This window comes from Pezoporus occidentalis, unplaced genomic scaffold (assembly GCF_034315485.1).
Source record: "Pezoporus occidentalis ecotype Australia unplaced genomic scaffold, CSIRO_AGI_Poc_V1 ctg227, whole genome shotgun sequence".
Classification (NCBI taxonomy): domain Eukaryota; kingdom Metazoa; phylum Chordata; class Aves; order Psittaciformes; family Psittacidae; genus Pezoporus; species Pezoporus occidentalis.
This window is the reverse complement of record NW_026914148.1, coordinates 369718-386785: the sequence shown is the minus strand read 5'-3', so window position 1 is coordinate 386785 and position 17068 is coordinate 369718. Positions and strand designations below refer to the sequence as shown.

General features: G+C 39.7%; 1 protein-coding gene across 1 annotated transcript in view; it reads right to left on the bottom strand.

Moving 5' to 3' along the window:
* NKD1 (NKD inhibitor of WNT signaling pathway 1) overlaps nucleotides 1-17068 on the bottom strand; it is a 113826-nt gene that overhangs the window by 24199 nt on the left and 72559 nt on the right. Inside the window, exon 5 of the mRNA XM_062621077.1 lies at nucleotides 570-676. Within this exon, the coding sequence (XP_062477061.1) occupies nucleotides 570-676 (107 nt within the window). The remainder of the gene's footprint in view (nucleotides 1-569; nucleotides 677-17068) is intronic.

Here is a 17068-nt window from a genome sequence, read left to right as displayed (position 1 = left end):
TGCCAACTACACAAAATGTCTGGCAGTTTTATGATATTTGTAAGTCTACAAGGAAATAGACCATCAGATTCATTGCCCTGCAGGATCCTTTTCCTCCTCCCATGTGATCAGATGGATTTCCAGTGTAGAACGTCATGTTTATTTCACTTTGAAGGCCCAGGCACTGAAGACCAATGGTTAGGGCAGCTTTCACAAACACCTTTTTACACTAATCAGATTTAACAAAGTGCAACTGTCCATGAAAGTCAATATAAAGATTTGGTAACATGGTAGATGGCATAATGAATTACTAACAAAAGGTTCAAAGATAAAGCTTTAAAGAAAATGCCTCTTGTTACTACACATTTCAGATCCTACAGAGGATCCAAACCTGGAAATAAATCTCACTAATCACCTCATAAGGCGCATCAGGAGTAAGACACTGACTTGTGCCAATTCTGCTCCCTCCTGTACCCACTACAATCATTGGGAGCTATACACATGCATCATAGGACACTATTTGTTTCACAGGTTATTTTTCTACCACAATGCTTGTCAATACAGTGAAACTTTAAATACAGAGGACTTACTTCAAATTTCAGTTGCTTCTTGGAACCTGTGCGTGTGTCATTTTCTTTTTCTGCTTTCTTTTCATCTCCACTGCAAACTCCATCTGTCTTCTCTGGAGGCAAAGCCACTGCGAAAAATGTATTTAACAAAAAACTTATGAGGAAATGTCAAAGCAGTCTTCTATTTGCAAATCTGTCTTTATAAATAGGGTGAAATTGATTTCAGCAAACTTGTATGAGAGGATCATTATACTTGATTTGCTTTTTTGTTCACTACACATGTGGGATAATTTCAGCAGACAATCTACCAACAGCTTTCAGTACACAGTGTCTCTTAAAAACATCACTAGAGTCACAGGAAGTTCAAACACAGTATTATAAGAATACAAATCAGCAGAACTGTTACTGTTAATAAGTTGAATAATTTGCAAAATACTGAAAGCTTGTGACATATTGCAAAACCACACTGCATTCACCAGCAGTGAATGAAGTAATGAAGCTGAAATGGAGTCCTCGTTCTATTCCAATTTCCCTCTCCAAATACACACAAACCTTACTACCTTCCAAGAAGGTAACGCTACCTGCTAAAAAGATTAAGCTGCATAGTTTCTTGTATGTCTGAAAAAGTATATTTCACTTAAGTTTCAAGTCAAAACATCATGTACTTGCATAATTCAATAGCACTCATAAAGAGAATCTGTTAACATCAGACATATATCACAACACACAACATGTATCAGATATGTAACAGTAAGATATACTTCTTGTGGATTAAAAGACAAATGCTGAGTAACTTAATAGCCATGCCTTTGGCTCCTGCAGAGGCAGTCAGCCTTACACATGGTGAAGCTGTATACCTGAAGAAAATTAATTCTATATGAATCAGTGGTATGAAAATATACACAGATCTTTAAACCATAGCCTCAGACTTTATTTTTTATACATCCACATACCTCTGCCAACAATGTCATGCCCATACCTATTCAGCATAGCAGTAATCATGCCTACTTCCCAAAAACCAGAAAATATTGTGAGAATGGGGGTATTAGAGTCAGCACTTTTTCACTTGTACTGCAGCATCTGCATTTACCCGAAGTCTTTAATGTTATGTAGGAACCATTTCTTGGGATACCTTTGTAAGATCTCATGGAAGTGCCAGTTCAGTAAAGTCGGATTCCTTTCAAAATAGAAGACATGATCCCCTCCAGTTCAGGATGAGCCATTTCACACTGTCCCTCCTGGCATTCAGCAGTGCTAAGGCATCTCCCAGGCATTCTCCCAGAAAAGCAAGTCACTAACATGCTAGAAATTAAGGTATGATTTTGGCCATTTTTCAGCATTTTCTTTCACATTTAAAACCAAAAAATTACCTTAAAAAAAATTAAAATCTACCCTTACCATAGCTTTATACTCTCAGAAATTCCAAAAGGTAAGATTTCTGCCACAATATTCATGTTGCCACACTACAATATATATCACATTTTCTAGTCTTATGTCTTTGTTTAACATTATTTTATCACTTTGCTTGTTTTCGAAACTGCGGTATACTATGAAAGATTCTGAATGTACAGTAAAGAAAGGAGGAATGAGGTAGAAATCCTAACCTTTGGAATTTCCTGACTTTGATACTTATTTGCAGACTTGACATTATACTAATGCTAGCTTCCCAGCAGAGGCATGCAATTTGCATTGTACAAATGCAAGTAGACATGACATTTATGATACACATACTGACACACTTGGATTTCTGCTCCAAGCCATGTTAGGACTCTCCACACCAAACATAAGCTAAGCAAGAGGGTCAACTGAAGGAGGAGAAAGCTTGCTTCATTGCTGTTTCTTCCCTTGTCTTTTTAACCTGGTGTTACTGGACAAGCAGGGGCTGTTTCTTAAGGAGGTTCTGTACAGTGTTTATCAACAAAGGCATGTATTAAAATACATATTACTTACAATACAGAAATTTGAAGTATATCTGTAGAAGGGCCATTTGCTCTGTACTGACTTTGTCCATAAATACAATTCCATATTCCTGTAAGTTCAAAGCTAAGTCCACAAAAGACTCCCATAAAACTAGAGATGACATTGTTCCTGTACATAGTGCAGCCTTGTGTTTTCCTTCTAAAAGCAGCAAGAAATTGAAAGGCAACATGCGCCTTCACAACAAGGATGGTTACATAGACAGCAATTCTTCATAACTATTAAATATGCCCCTAGATTTTCAGTGGCTCATTTGTACCAGTGACCAGCTTCTCACATGAACAGTTCTAAGAGGACAGAAACATTTGTATGAGGGGCTTTTGCAACCCCTCACAATCTCGGTCTAGGGTACATGAAATAAATGAAAGGTGGGCTGGTATGACGCCCAGGTTTGTTGAAACAATGGACAACCAATTGAAAATAAAATTCATCCTCTTATCACACATACTTTTAAGTGTATAAAGGTACACATTGGCCAAAAGACTTCTACAGTGGTCTTTTGTCTCTAAGGGACAGCACCCCCAACACATTGGCATGGCATGCTCTCATGGCTGAGAGCAATGAGGAGCAGATCTTACAGAAGGTGACTGTCCCCTGCTATTTGCTGGGCTCTGCTGTCAAAGTGAAGCATCTCACAGAGCATTCCCTCTCTTAAACCACAATGCTCCTGCATTGTCCTGAAAGCTGCTGGCATGTGCAAAGAGCACCAGAGTTCCCCAGTCCATGGGGTGCTTCAGAGAGGAACAGCACAGAGTTACCTTCTGGTTTCAGGCACAGCCCTTCCACTGGCATGTTTAATAACCTTTCTGGATGTACAGTTTGTGTGTTCAGATAGGAAGCTTTCACTTTAATGTATAATTTATGTAACGGAGGAAAAATGTGCTCTGACAAATTAGTCTTCTCAAAAAACAAGAGTTCAACTATTGGGGAAGGAGGAGATACATCTTGCAGTACACTCCTTCAGAGAGTTTAAATACTGTATGCCAGAAATTATCCTCTTTGAGCTTTGCTGACCTTTGATCTGAAGAACTTACTGGCCTTGTTGCTCTGGGGAATTATCCTTTGAAATCAGTTACTCATTTTGGAGCTCACATGAAATGGGAAAATCTGGTGATCTCATCCTGATGTCAAGTTTCATTCAGCAATGAAAAATGAAATGAAGAAAGTTTAAAGGGGAATATGGAGGTATTTAAATAATATTTATAAGTGATCAAATAATGTGTCTGTGCATATATCCTCATGTGCCTTATCCAAACTCAATGAACATTTAAAAATCCATACTGGAGTATGACTATTTTGTCTGGGAGGGGAAGGGTGTTTGGTACCTTGTTTCTATACTTAGTTTTGACTATTGACATGCACTTGATTTCATGAAGGATACAAACACATGGTGAACCTACTTATAAATAAAATGAGAATGTCTGCTTGAGACAGTTAAAACTAGCAGCCTGTAAACAGAGCTCCATCAGTGAGCTGCATGCCAAGGTTCAGATACATTCACAATGTGAACTTCCTTTCAGCTCTGCCAATGATACTAAACTAGACCAGACAAGACAACTATCTCAAAGGAGTGTGGAGAATTAATAGACTTGTGTTTCCAAAGTCCAGGCCATCAGAAATAGGTCCGCATATCATCTGTGCAAAAATACTTACTTACCTCCCCACTCAAATAACAAGTCCTGACAAAGGGAATCCACTACACAGACGAATATACAGAGAAAAATATGCCTGTTGTGGAAATCCACAACTGGAGGGGAAAAATATATATGTATATATATTGCTTCTCATGGGAATAGCCATATGCTTTCAAAAATAATATTCCCTAACAGAATGTTTCATGAATTGAAATACTGCATATGTTTTCTTTATGATGTTCTCTTTTCTTGTTCATTATTAATGGTCTTGTATTCACTTCTATAACCTTAAGACACTATAAAAATGCGTCTGGACAATATTTGAAATTGGAAAGACAATAAAGGAAAAATATTAACTTGGAAAAATTGTGAAATACCATTCTTTCATGAAAAACAAACTTACTGGCTTAAGTGTACTAGCAGATGTTTCTCTCTAAGATTGTTAATTACTACCACCCAATTGCTCATAATCGAGGTGGGGGAGGAAAAGAAGGGGAGAATGAACACCAGTTTAAAGGTATTAAGAATTAGGTCTTTTCTTCAGGGGTGTATTCAATCCTAAGAAAAGTGGGGAATAATTCCAACTGTTGCTTAGGAATTGCCGAAAACTCCCAAAAATAAAATAAAAGTGACTGCTGCGCTATGTGTTATTGAATGAGGGCAGAATACTAAACTTCAGCCAGCCAAACCATTTGTCACTCACCTCCATCCTGCATTTGAGAAAAAGAATCAAACCAGAGCTTCACTCAGGTGGAAAAGTGACTACTTAAACTTTCACCCTCACTCAGATGGCTTGTCATTTCAGATTTCTCAAAGCCTGATTGAAGCAAAGCTCCAAGCTCCATAACAAACACTCTGCCTTCTCAAAGTAAGGACAGTTTCACTCTGGTTTTCAGCTGTATTTAACGTTTTCATCAGATGGATTAAGGTGTTCTTGTGGTCAGAAACAAAAGAGGATGCAATTCTGATGAATGTTTAGGTCTAAGTTGCAGCTCCCAAGTCCAAATTTGCACAGCAGTTAGGAGAACTCAGGCTAAAGATGAACTGCTTCAGAGCCTCCGTAGGATGACAGCCATTCTGAAAGGTACGTGATGGATCACAGGGCCTTAATTCAGAAGGCGGAACTATGGGGGAAGCTACCAATTCCATTGTAATAAATTATGACTGGACATTACCAGTGACTATTATCTTGACATCAGGGTCATTACTGTAATTTTTGAGCAAAAGCAGAGTAAAAGAGGAGAATTGACAAAAATGCCACCTATGGAAGTCAGCATCTGGCATACATGAAACCAAATCCTATGAAGTGAAGTATTACTAGCCCTCCCCTCAAATCAGATAGACTGGATTCCACAGCAATTCTTTAAAACTACTACCAGAAACAAAGGGACACGATTATCTGTACAGGGGCAAAGCCAACAAACCACACACTAGAACCTAAGACTTGTGTGAGAGTAAGATAAAAGGAAAATTAAAAAACACATAGCCATATCAAGACAAGGAGATGAAGTCATAAGCACTTCTGTAACGCTTAAACTGAACTTCATATTTGACTGGTGGAATTGAGCATCAAAGAGGTGGCCCAATCAAGCTCAGTACTAAATTCCTATTGACATGAATGGGCTAAGGGTTTCACTTCCAATTCCCAGATTTAGCAGATGCAGCAGAACTTAAAATCAGAAACTGTGAGGACCAAAGGGATAGAAGTCTCTAACATCTAAATTATCTGGTTCTGTTAGTATTTTTTTCATTGCAAATCGGGTTTGACAAACGTAGCTGATATTCCTCACTGACTGCATGATGACAACAACCACAGCAATAACTATGTTTGAAAGTCTAAATTGAGAAGTTGTCTGTTAATTAACAATGACATTCACATTCAGATTTCACTTTTAAATTCTCCTGGAGGCCTGGATTAAGAAATATCACCCCATTAAGAATACATTTTGGTTTTATTGTACAGAGTTGATTGAAATACATCCTTGTTGGGGATAACTTTGTTTGACCAAAGGTCCTCTTTGCTCAAATGAATGTGGCAAACGAATAGGCAGAATACGGCCAGGAAGGGAGCGACATTCTTGTTCCACAGGCACCAGAAAAAAAGCACAGGAAAACAGGCTTGTCCTGGGTCAGTGCCAGAATCATGCATTCAACTTTCTCTGGCTGAAAGCTGAAGCTGATGAATTAGACACACCCTTCAAAACAACAAAGATCAAGCTGCCTTCTCTAAAACTTACTGTAGGGAAATTAATTGTCCATTTTAAGTCCAGTGGGACAAGTCAAAACCAATTTAGCAATAACTGTACTAGCAATGCTTTGTACTAGCCTGGGATGGGCATGTCAACCTGAAAATATGGAGAGAAGTCATGATCTTCTATTTCACAGTTTCCTGTTGATGATCACAACAAATTAAAGGTTCAACTGCACACCACAGGGTGAAAAAAAGATTCATGATGTGACAAGACCCATTGCCAGGACTTGGCTGGAGGGGGACAGTTAACTGCAGAACAGGGGGGTGGTAACTCAGACTGAGGGATAGCTTACCAAAAAAACCCAACAAAAATAAACAAAATGTGTTCTAATCATTCAGGCATTAGATAGTGATTCTGAAAAGTTTCCATTAGGACACTATTGGGAATTGGTAGACTGAAATCTACTCAAACACTGGAACACCATTTTCTCTCCTGAATAAAAAATAGCCAAACTCACAGGTCTATGCAACACCGCCTCCCTTAAAACTTTGATACCTTTTGCCAAGCTCCATAATTTTACATATTTAAGCAAAATTATTTTCAAGCCTTGATACAGAATCACAGGTTTCTGTCTAGGTCTGGTGTCTATATTTTTCTGGCTGCTGAGGTGGGTGGAAAATTTTTTTTTACTATCTATCTCCTTACCAAAAAAAGGTTTGCACTAAAGATGCAGATACAGAGGAAAATATGGTCTCTCTTTGCTACCTAATGTGTAACTCATGCATGCTTAAACACTAAACCTAGATTCCTCACACTCCTTCTGGAGTGAGTTTGCTGAAAGGAGGGAGCTTGTTGGATTTTGCCAGATTATGGTTCGCTTTTCCAATTAGTTCCCCAACTGGCTGCATTTCATCAACAGCAACTGCCAGATTAAATGCCTTACTTGACCATCTTCACCCAATACACTTTGATGCTCAGTTCTCAAGCTTCAAAATACCTTTTGGATGAAGATCAGACAGCACTAAAGAGACTTACTAATTAATTAAGCAAAGTTAAATTTTAAACAGTGTTTGTTGTGTTAGCCAAAAGCCTGAACAGAAGAGTCTTTTTCTTTCCTTCCTCATCAGAGATCAAAGAAGATAATTTCTCTCTCCTCTGCTGTCTCAGAAAAAAACAAACGGGGGGGGGGGGGGGGGGGTGGAGGGATAGGGACAGGGGAAAGGATCTCCATAAGCTTTGGTCAGAATACTTCAGGATGATACCTGTAGCAGCAAGATTGGTGTTTGATCTCAAGCATATCAAAGCCACATTAACAGACTGCAATCTGCTGTAACTATCTATATCATTTAACATGGGCAAGTACTTCTTAAGTGAAAACTGTCACTGTCATATGGACCACTTACCACTTTCTAACAGCATTGTGTGTCCCTGGAGCTGTGAATGGATCTGCAAAGTGTTGAATTCTGTTGCTGAACAGTGACAGATGGGGACACCAACTGATCACTTGAGACTTAATGTAAAAGAAGAAAGACCTCTCTTCCTTGAAGATGGCCATACACTGATTTTGGTTAGTTACTGGTAACAATTTTGCTTTTTACAAAACCCTTCTCAGTGTTAAGTTGCAGATATGCATGTTCACAATGGATTTTCCATCTTAAATTTTCTATACCTCTTTGGATTTTTCCCCCCTGAGATTCAAAAGAGAAGAAAAAGAAGAAATAAAAAAACCCATCCACTACATAACCCTTTATTCAAATGAAGGCTGAGTAGGTAATGTTATTAATAATGTAGGCTTTGATATCAACTCGCTCCCATCTAACTTAGATGTTCAATGAGAAAATGTTTCCACCGCCTTTGCTATGATAACGGGGCCTCTAAAGGCACCTGAACTGTAATACTTATTTCATCAGAACTGCTTCCCATGAGGAGGAATGTCACTCTGACCCTCACAAAGCCAGCCTTTTAGGGAGAGCACTGTTGTGGACCTGTACTGTAACATCATTTTGGCTGTGATCAATCAGTTGTACATCTGACAAATCTCTCATAGTTAATATTCAGTAGCAAGTTCAGTTTTTTCATCCTCAGAGCCCTACATCTTACTCTAAGAAACAGAGGAGAATGGAGATTGATTCACAACACAACTGAAAAGCATTATAGTGATTGACAGTCCAGCACACACAATTTCCCTTTTCATATGGGAGGAAGGGGTGAGGAACAGTACTGAGGTGATACACTACATACTGCAAAACACGCAGAGGAATAAAATTCATCAAGGCTTGACCCAACCACCTTATTTAAACACTAGAGAGCATCCAGGATTACAACACAAGAAATTATTCCCACAGAACAAACGCAGGTGACTGCTAACTGTTATCAATTAGTACAGCCTAAAGACAACGACCAGAGATGGAGCCATCCTGTGCTACATACTACTCAAAAGACAGAAGAGGAGGCATTTTGGAGCATGGTTTGGAGCACATTTTACAGGAGGAGCCAGCCCTTCCTATTGTCTAGAAAGCCCAGTGTGATTTGCAGCTCAAGATTCAGCTTCTCTCTCTGAGCTCCCTCTTTGCAGGAAAACTCTGCAATATCCTCCTAGACAGTGTCACTGTGGATTTTTGTTCCAAAGTAGTGTCCTGAAATCACGGCGTAACAAGGCCTGGGCATCCACCCTGCAGGGCCACGGGGCAGAAGAGAAGGTGGGTGCTTAGACTAGCTCCCAGAGAGTCCTGCAGGAGGCACAGGGAGCAGTCTTCATCTGAAGCCCTTTTGCCGAGAATACCCTTCCGCACATGGATGGTGGATGGCCCCACACTCTGCAAAGGCTCATTAAAATAACAGGACAAGGCTGTGCAGCACCACACTTCAGCCTCATATCTCCAAGTCTGTAGAGGGACTGCAGCTCCCTCCTAGATAAATATACGAAGAGTTCGGGACTTCCTTGGCTGCCATCAGCCACTCCCCTGCTGGCTAAGCCCTGCTCACAACCCCCCTGCCAAGCACAGCAAAGCTCTCTGCTCCTCCAGAGCCCTGTGAAAATTCCTTGGGTAGCACCTCTTGTACTTCTGGGTAATATTTTTTACAACTACTATTCTTTTCCTCTCTTTCTGTTTAAATCCTTTTTGGTACAAAGCTGGGCACCTTGTATGACATATTTCACTGGTGAAAGAACCTGGATTGCTGGATCAGATTTATAAAGCAAGAAAAACCTGATTACTGGCATTTTTTTTTTTTTGGTGGGCTGGGGGTTGGGACTTTCCACCTAACAAGAGCAGCTGGACTCCATGCTCTTTCCAGAGCAGAAATGTTGCTTCAGGTTCATTTCCACAACCCCGTAGCATTGCATTTTTTATTTGCTTTTACTCACAAATTAGTTGTGGTTGCAAAAAAAACCAAAAAAAAACAACAAACCAAAAACCTCTCTTCCAAACACATGACATTTTATCTTTTTCTCCACAGAATAAGGTTGCCTGCTACTTGTGCTTTGAGGTTTGGATATGATTGAGATGAAACATCTGTTAAGAAAAAAGGTGTGTGTGGACTTTCTTCTGCTAAAAATATCATGCCTTTTTTTTTTTTTTTTCACCAAACTTGAAACATGTGATGAAATTCAACTTTTAAAATATAACCCTGGAGCTACTTGAAACTGTAAAAGTCTCCTCAGTATCTGAGGCAAGTCAGAATTTCCACTGTTCAAGCTGGGCTTTTATGAAGAGCAGACTTTAGAAAAAGCTGTAATCTGTCTAGGTAACAAAGGGCACTTGTTCTGCCTGGTGAGGTAAAACTTTGGGTTTCTGTAGCTACTGCAGCAGAAGTGGAGTTGAAGCATACAAAAGCACCCTGACTGATACACGCTTTGAATTTGGAACAGCAACTGGCAAAAGCAGTATGCTTTTCACTGGAATTGCCACTTTAAGTCTCCAGATTTGCACTTGTGTGTTTGTAAGGTTAAGGAGAATGACAGGTTGTTGTGTCTAAACTATCCAGCCTGAAGGTTCAGGCATCTTTACATCTAGCTGTGTGTATAAAACCATGACCCTTAAATTCGATCCCAGAAACACAAGAACAGTTTAATCCTGTCATAAATTGCACCCTCACATAAGACACTCTGGGATACGAAATCCCTATGGGCAAGAGAGAAGGGCCTTCCAGTAGCATGCACATGGGATGTCAACAAAAGCCTATTTCAGAGAGCTACTGAAAAACCAGTAAAAGGAGCACTCTGGAGCTTGATTGCCTGACTTTGCCAAGGTCAGGTCAAACCCAAGAGAACTGGTGACTTTAGGAATAGCTGGGAATTACAGAAGAATATTTTGCCTATTAAATGCAGTATTCAAGGTTTCTAAAAATGAATGTAATGTTTCATTTAAAGACAAGGGATTTGAAACAAGTAGTATATCATCTTCTGAAATACTAAGGGATAATACTTCTTTCAGTTACAAGAGCACAAAACTGGAATGATTCCATGAACATCAGCATGACAGTATTATCTGGGCCCAAATCATTGCATGGAAATATGCTTTAGTTTCAGATGGATTATAAAAAGAAATTTAAAAAATAATAGAAAAAAAGAGCAAAAAGAGAGAAGGAGGAAAGGGAGGGAAGGGGAGGGAAAGGGGGAGGGGAGGGGAGGGGAGGGGAGGGGAAGGGAAGGGGAGTTAGAAGAATGGCATTTTGACTCACTTTTCAAAAACATATTTAATAAAGCCTCCATGAACTGTGGTCAAAGCTACAAGAAAAATAACTGGTAATAATCGTTGCTGGGAAATTCAAAGTAGAAAAGGACCTTTGTTCTACAAGTATAATAAATGAAACCACTGGTATTCATCATGTTTCCAGAGAGATTGTATTCAAACTTTTGACTTGTACCCATATTTCAGTCTTTGTTCTTGGTGGTAGATATCCTGGGGCAAAGTTCAAGAACATTTTTATACTGCTGCATACAGTAACACAGCTTTATCTCTGTACCATATACACCAGATCAACCGTCTCTCACGGATATGCCTAAGTCCATCAGTTTTTCAAGGTGTTATCTGATGTTAGACCCTGCCTTCCACATTAGTCACTACTGCAGAAGCAGGAGAGCAGGACACACACACGGATGTGGCAAGCTGTAACCCAGCCACCTTGGGTGGTGTTAGGGGTGTGACGGGCTACCCAGGTGGTGGACAGCTAGTGCAGAGCTGGGCCCCATCCTGCATTCCTGTGCGCTCAGTGTGTTACTCAGCCTAAGTTAGATGAACAGCTCAGATATGCCTACAAAGGATACAGTTCCTTCCTTCTCTGAATCACAACCTTGAAAGCCCAAGGGAAACACCAATGACCAAGACTGATTGGGTGAGTCCAAACTACGGAGGCTTAGCCCTTTAAAACCACACACACAGAGCATAAGCCTTGTATCACTGGCACCCATTTCTCACCCCATCTCAGTCCTGCTATGTGGTAGCTTCCTTCGAGCTTCATTCACTGACATGAGCAACCAGTTGGCTGTCCACAGTCTGCTGCCTAAGTTCTGCCATGATGCTTCACTCAATTTTAGGATGTGGAAGGCATGCAAGAGCCCTCCTGCCTTTGATGATATCTTCCTAAGCTCTTTTGTCCTTTGATTCTCCTGGTTCAAACATGTACCCTGATGGTCTGGATCTCACATGCTACAAGAGAAACACCTTGAGAGCTCTATAGACCCAGGTTTTTCAACAGCTATACCCACTTGTGAATTTTTGCCTCCTAGTAAATTAGTTGAGAGGAAATGAATATTCTTATTGTTAATTGATTCTTTTTTAATGATCACTCAGAAAGAGCATTAGCTTCTCTGTGAAAGAAGGAGAAGTTGTCAGTCTTAGGTAGAAAGAGCATGGAAAAACAATGTTGTTATAAATACCAAGCATATAATATTATTTTAAGCTTTCCATGTTTAAGGTCTTCACTAAGGATCAACTCGATGTTTTTGAGGTGCTAGTTTTGCTTCCCTTTTTATTAATTTTCTTTTATACTGAAATATTTTTTTTATACATCACACAAATAAATTAACATTAACATTTGTCTTTCTTTGGCCACCATAAAGAATAGAGACCACTTGTAAGTTTGGAAGGTTTTCCTCTGTACAGTACTCTGAAACTGGCTCTCCATTGTATAAGTAAGGGACAGACATGGATGCAGGAAATCCCAGGCTCCGCTCTCCACTGCAGTGTAGTGTCCCTGAACAAAACATGCAAATTGCTTGTATTCAGAAATAACAGAATTCTAGCAACATAGGATGATCTGACTACAGAGATCAATGTGAAGCTATTACTTACAGAAAGGATGATCTTCCCAGTCTAATGCAGAGAATTAACAACCTAGAACAAAACTCTCAAACCATAGACAAAGCACACCATGTATCAAAAACTGTGAGGCAGCACTCATAGGAGCTGGTGGGTTGTCAGCTACAGAGAACGATAGCCTAACATGTATGTAACGAGCAGCAGCTCTGCTTGAGGAGGAAAGCTCACCCTCTGAGGTGACATAACAGCCTGCTTTTCACTGCCTTTCTGTGCTCTGTTTGCCAACATGTGCGGGAGCTGTTAGACACTGTAAAGGTCCATTTAGAAACACCTGGAGACCACTAACTCATTACACAGAGGCCATGGGCAGCCATTGGATGGTAACAGTCTTTCATCACTGCTGACCTGGCTGCACTTGAAACAGCAGCTCTAGAAGCAAAAACTTCTGATCCAAACACCAACCCCCATCAACTGGAACAGCTAATGTTAAGAAACACTTGTACAATTTTTCCTTTTTTCATTTTATTTTTTTTTAAGTGCCTTATGCCATAAGATTTTCCTTCCGCTCATGGCAAACAGCCTACCTGCTTCTTACAATTTCCTGGATCTGTGCGTGACCACAGGAAAACTTCTGCTAATCCTACCAGTCTCATGTTCTTTGGTGACTTTTATTCTAACTGCCAAACTAAGCAGTTTTCTCTTGGCACTCTCCACTGCTCCATCCCCCCCCACCCCGGCGTGTTCTTTGGTACTCCTTCCAGTTCACAGTAACCAGCTTATCAGCATCCAGCCTCAGCAGGGACTAGCTGTTTGGCAGATAATGGTGGCTGTGCCAGTGGCTTTTTTTCAGTTGTTTCATGTCATACTGAGTAGTAGGAAAGGGTACAGCAGAAACCTCTTGGCAGCCAAAAAAATACAGCCATTGAGCAAGTGAACACCATTCTGAGGTGATCACATAGCAGATACTCTTGCATAGAAAACCTATGGTAAGTGTGCAGGACTAGCAACAAGTCATTAAAATGCAGAGTTCCCATATAACATCCCACAAAGCTGACCACAAGAGCACTTTTAAGGTAGAATTTTTAGCACCCTGTTTGCAGTGTCAGTGATTATTAGCTATTTGGTTTAATATGACAGAGACAGAACCCTCATTTTCTAAAAAAGCACCAAGCCTGTGTCAAGAGTGCTAGGCGGGTAATAACAATGGTGCTGAGATAAAGTAACTTTGCCTGTGTGCAAGATACAATCTGTATCTTTTCTATATATACACTGGAATTTCATGTACATAATATACAGAAAATTATTTAAGCCTTAGAAAAGAAATGAAATAACTCTCATAAGACATTAACTAGAAAGGAGCATGCAGTTTGAAATACTGCCTTTTACCACCCATTTATAGCCCAGCACAACACATTACTATATTACAGCTGCGAGATTATCTAACTATGGTAAATATGGTCTTGCAGGCAAATAGGTTAGTTAACACTAGTTAAAATCATGATTGTTCAAGTTTTCCTTTGTTGACAAGTTTATAAACAATTTGGGCCCAAGTACCATACCTTGGCAACATTCTGAAAAACAGGATATAATCAGGATATGAAAATCGGATAATAATGTTAAGAATAGAATTAATTATCTTTCTCCTTTGCTGAATACAGCATGCCTTGAAGGTTTAGAAATTCCGCAATGTCCTGTAAATACGTGAAAATGCTACAAGTAGTTCTCTTACAGATATAATAGATTTCGTTTTCAGCAACGACATGTGCTTTGAACTCTGCTGGAGGGCTCTCCAATATTTACAGGCAAGAAGATGACATGAATAATTTTGTCCTCTCTGATACCAGGCAAGGGAACATCTTACATCTAGATATCTGGTTTGGGAAACATAAAAAAAAGGGGTTGTTGGTACAGGTCACGTTCTGACACTACTTTCAGCAGGACTTTGGATATCATGTTCAGATATCATGTTTGGATATCATGTTCAGACCTTTCAGTGGGAAGGTTTGGATCCTCTCCAGTCTTCTGTTGAGAGAATAATAATCAAGACATCACCCTCTCCTGACAAATGAAACAGGGAACAGATTGCTATCAGCATAAGAAGCAGCTCCTCTGACAGGTACAGTACTAAATGGATCACACAGAGATGCAAGATTTCTGGTTACTAGAAACACTTAGGCCATACTTTTCAGGAGAAGAGTAACATGAGAAATCACACTATCACATAACTAATTGGGGCGATAGGTTAGGTGTCTCCTGAGCTTAAAGACTTCACCTTGAATTCCAAAAGTAGACTGATAGCTAAATCCCACTGAGCTTTAAAGAGCTTGTATTGAGACAAGTAGGAAATTCCCACAATCGGTCTGTGTCAGAGAGAGATTTTCCTTCTTCTGGTTCAGATGTCACAAGCAGGGAGAAAACAGCCTGCTCTGAAAAGCTAACTGTCAAGACATGGAGTGGTCAAGACAAGAAAGCTCTCCTGGTCTACAGGCTGTAGCTGTGAAAATTTCCTAGCTGTGAAAATTACCTTTTTCCTGGATCATTTACTAAGGGAAAGGGGGTGAAGAAAGTTCTGCAAAACAAGAGCAGAACTCTTGAACGACTAATTGAAAAGCTTCTTACGCCTTAAAGAGCAGAGAGAGAACCTGGATGTCATCATTGAACACACGGATAGCAAGTGATTGAAGAGTGACTTGCTGTTTGAAGCTACATTCAATTCCTGCCTGCCATTTTAGCTTCCCCAAGTGGAATGAAAAGTATCTCCCAATGTCATTTCTAGATTCTACAATTTCTTCCAGAGCCACCTCCAGTCATTCAGTTCCAGCAACCTACTATTCTATCTAGGTACAAGGAAGAAAAATCACAAGCCCTTTTATCCTAGACATGAAGGGTGATGAAGCATATGATTCCTGTGCAGAAGCTGCTGGACAAGAAAGTTCAAGCGCAAGAAGTTTGTACACAGCCACAGCAGATTGCACAAGAACTCTAAATTTGGCAAATGGCAATCTCTACGGTGCAGTGGGAAAACACTTCTAAACTCGGAATGAAAGCTGCAAATGAAGGCACTACAAAACTTATATCCAGCATGCCCGGTCGTTAGTTATTAATGAACGAGAAAGAAGGGAATCAGGGTAAGTAACACATAAGAAGAAAATGAGGTTTCCATTGTTGTCTCTTATCTAAGGAAATCACTGACCACATAAGGGAAAATGAAAAAATTTCAATTTAGTGACTTGCCCAGCAGCAAAATCAAAGGCAGGTGCCGGATATAATAGACAGTACTGGCCAAACTGTTTCTGCACAGCACTCAGTAAACAGAGTTGCCGCTATTGTGTTCTAACCTCTTGTCATGCAGCAACATTGAGTCAACAATCCACTCTCATGGCTTAATGCTTTTGATGTTTACTTTGTTCTTTCTATAGTTCAGAAAAAAAGCACTAATGCACCAGTCCTCTTACCAAATACAATCTTAATCCCAGAATCCCGAGCCGTTTGCTGTTGGCCAGTTAAGTCTGTTAAGACGAAAGGATTTGATCAAGCTTTACATAACAACACAGAAGTTAAATCCAGCAAAGAGAGCTCTTTTTATCTGTACTGCTCAGACGGCTAAGAGGGGGAAAAGAGAGAGAGAAGAAAAAAAAAAAAAGGTAATGAACTTGACTATGTAAAACAAAATAAGGAATTCAATTATTTCTCTTACTGCCACTCTGTCTTTTCAGTGAGAGTCTTCTAAAGAATTCAGATTTATTCTCCAGTAAAATCTTAGAGGTGAGGCTGTAACTTTCCCTGAACCTAAAAGAACTGTGGCACCTGCTGTGCTTTTTTGCAAATCTGAGAAATGTTTCTTTTTCATTTTTCCATCCCTACTGTGTATTTATGAAGACAGAATACAGTTCATTGATTAGACACTTGCCTGGTACTTGGTAAGAGCTGGGTTTGAGTGTTTGTTATTCATGTTCTTTGTATGCTTAGTCCAATCAACCATGTTTCAGTGTGATACAGCTCCCTATCTCTGAAACTACTTTTCAGTGATGTTGATGTTACCTTATGACACATGAATGTATAGTAATGCAACATACATGTATTGTACCAGTGTATATGTAAAGGTTGTGAGTAGCAAAATGAGGGCAGAACAACTTTTTGATGGAAAATTAATATACTTCTTAGAATATTAAGTACCTTTTCACACAAAACATTTCTATGCAGAAAAGAGCTATGAGTGATCATCGTGCACCTAAGCCGCATAAAATTCAAGCTGTGCCCTAACAAAGGTCTCAAATCATGTTTCAGCCTCACTTTATGCTAATATCACAAGTTTATGCTAGCACTATCACAATCATCCAAATATGTTATGCCTGTAAAATGTACAAAGTTATGCGTAAAGGGTGAAAGCATCCTGCTTTAACACAATGCTTCTGGTATAATCTGTTAACTAGAAGATTTCAAATGCCCCATTC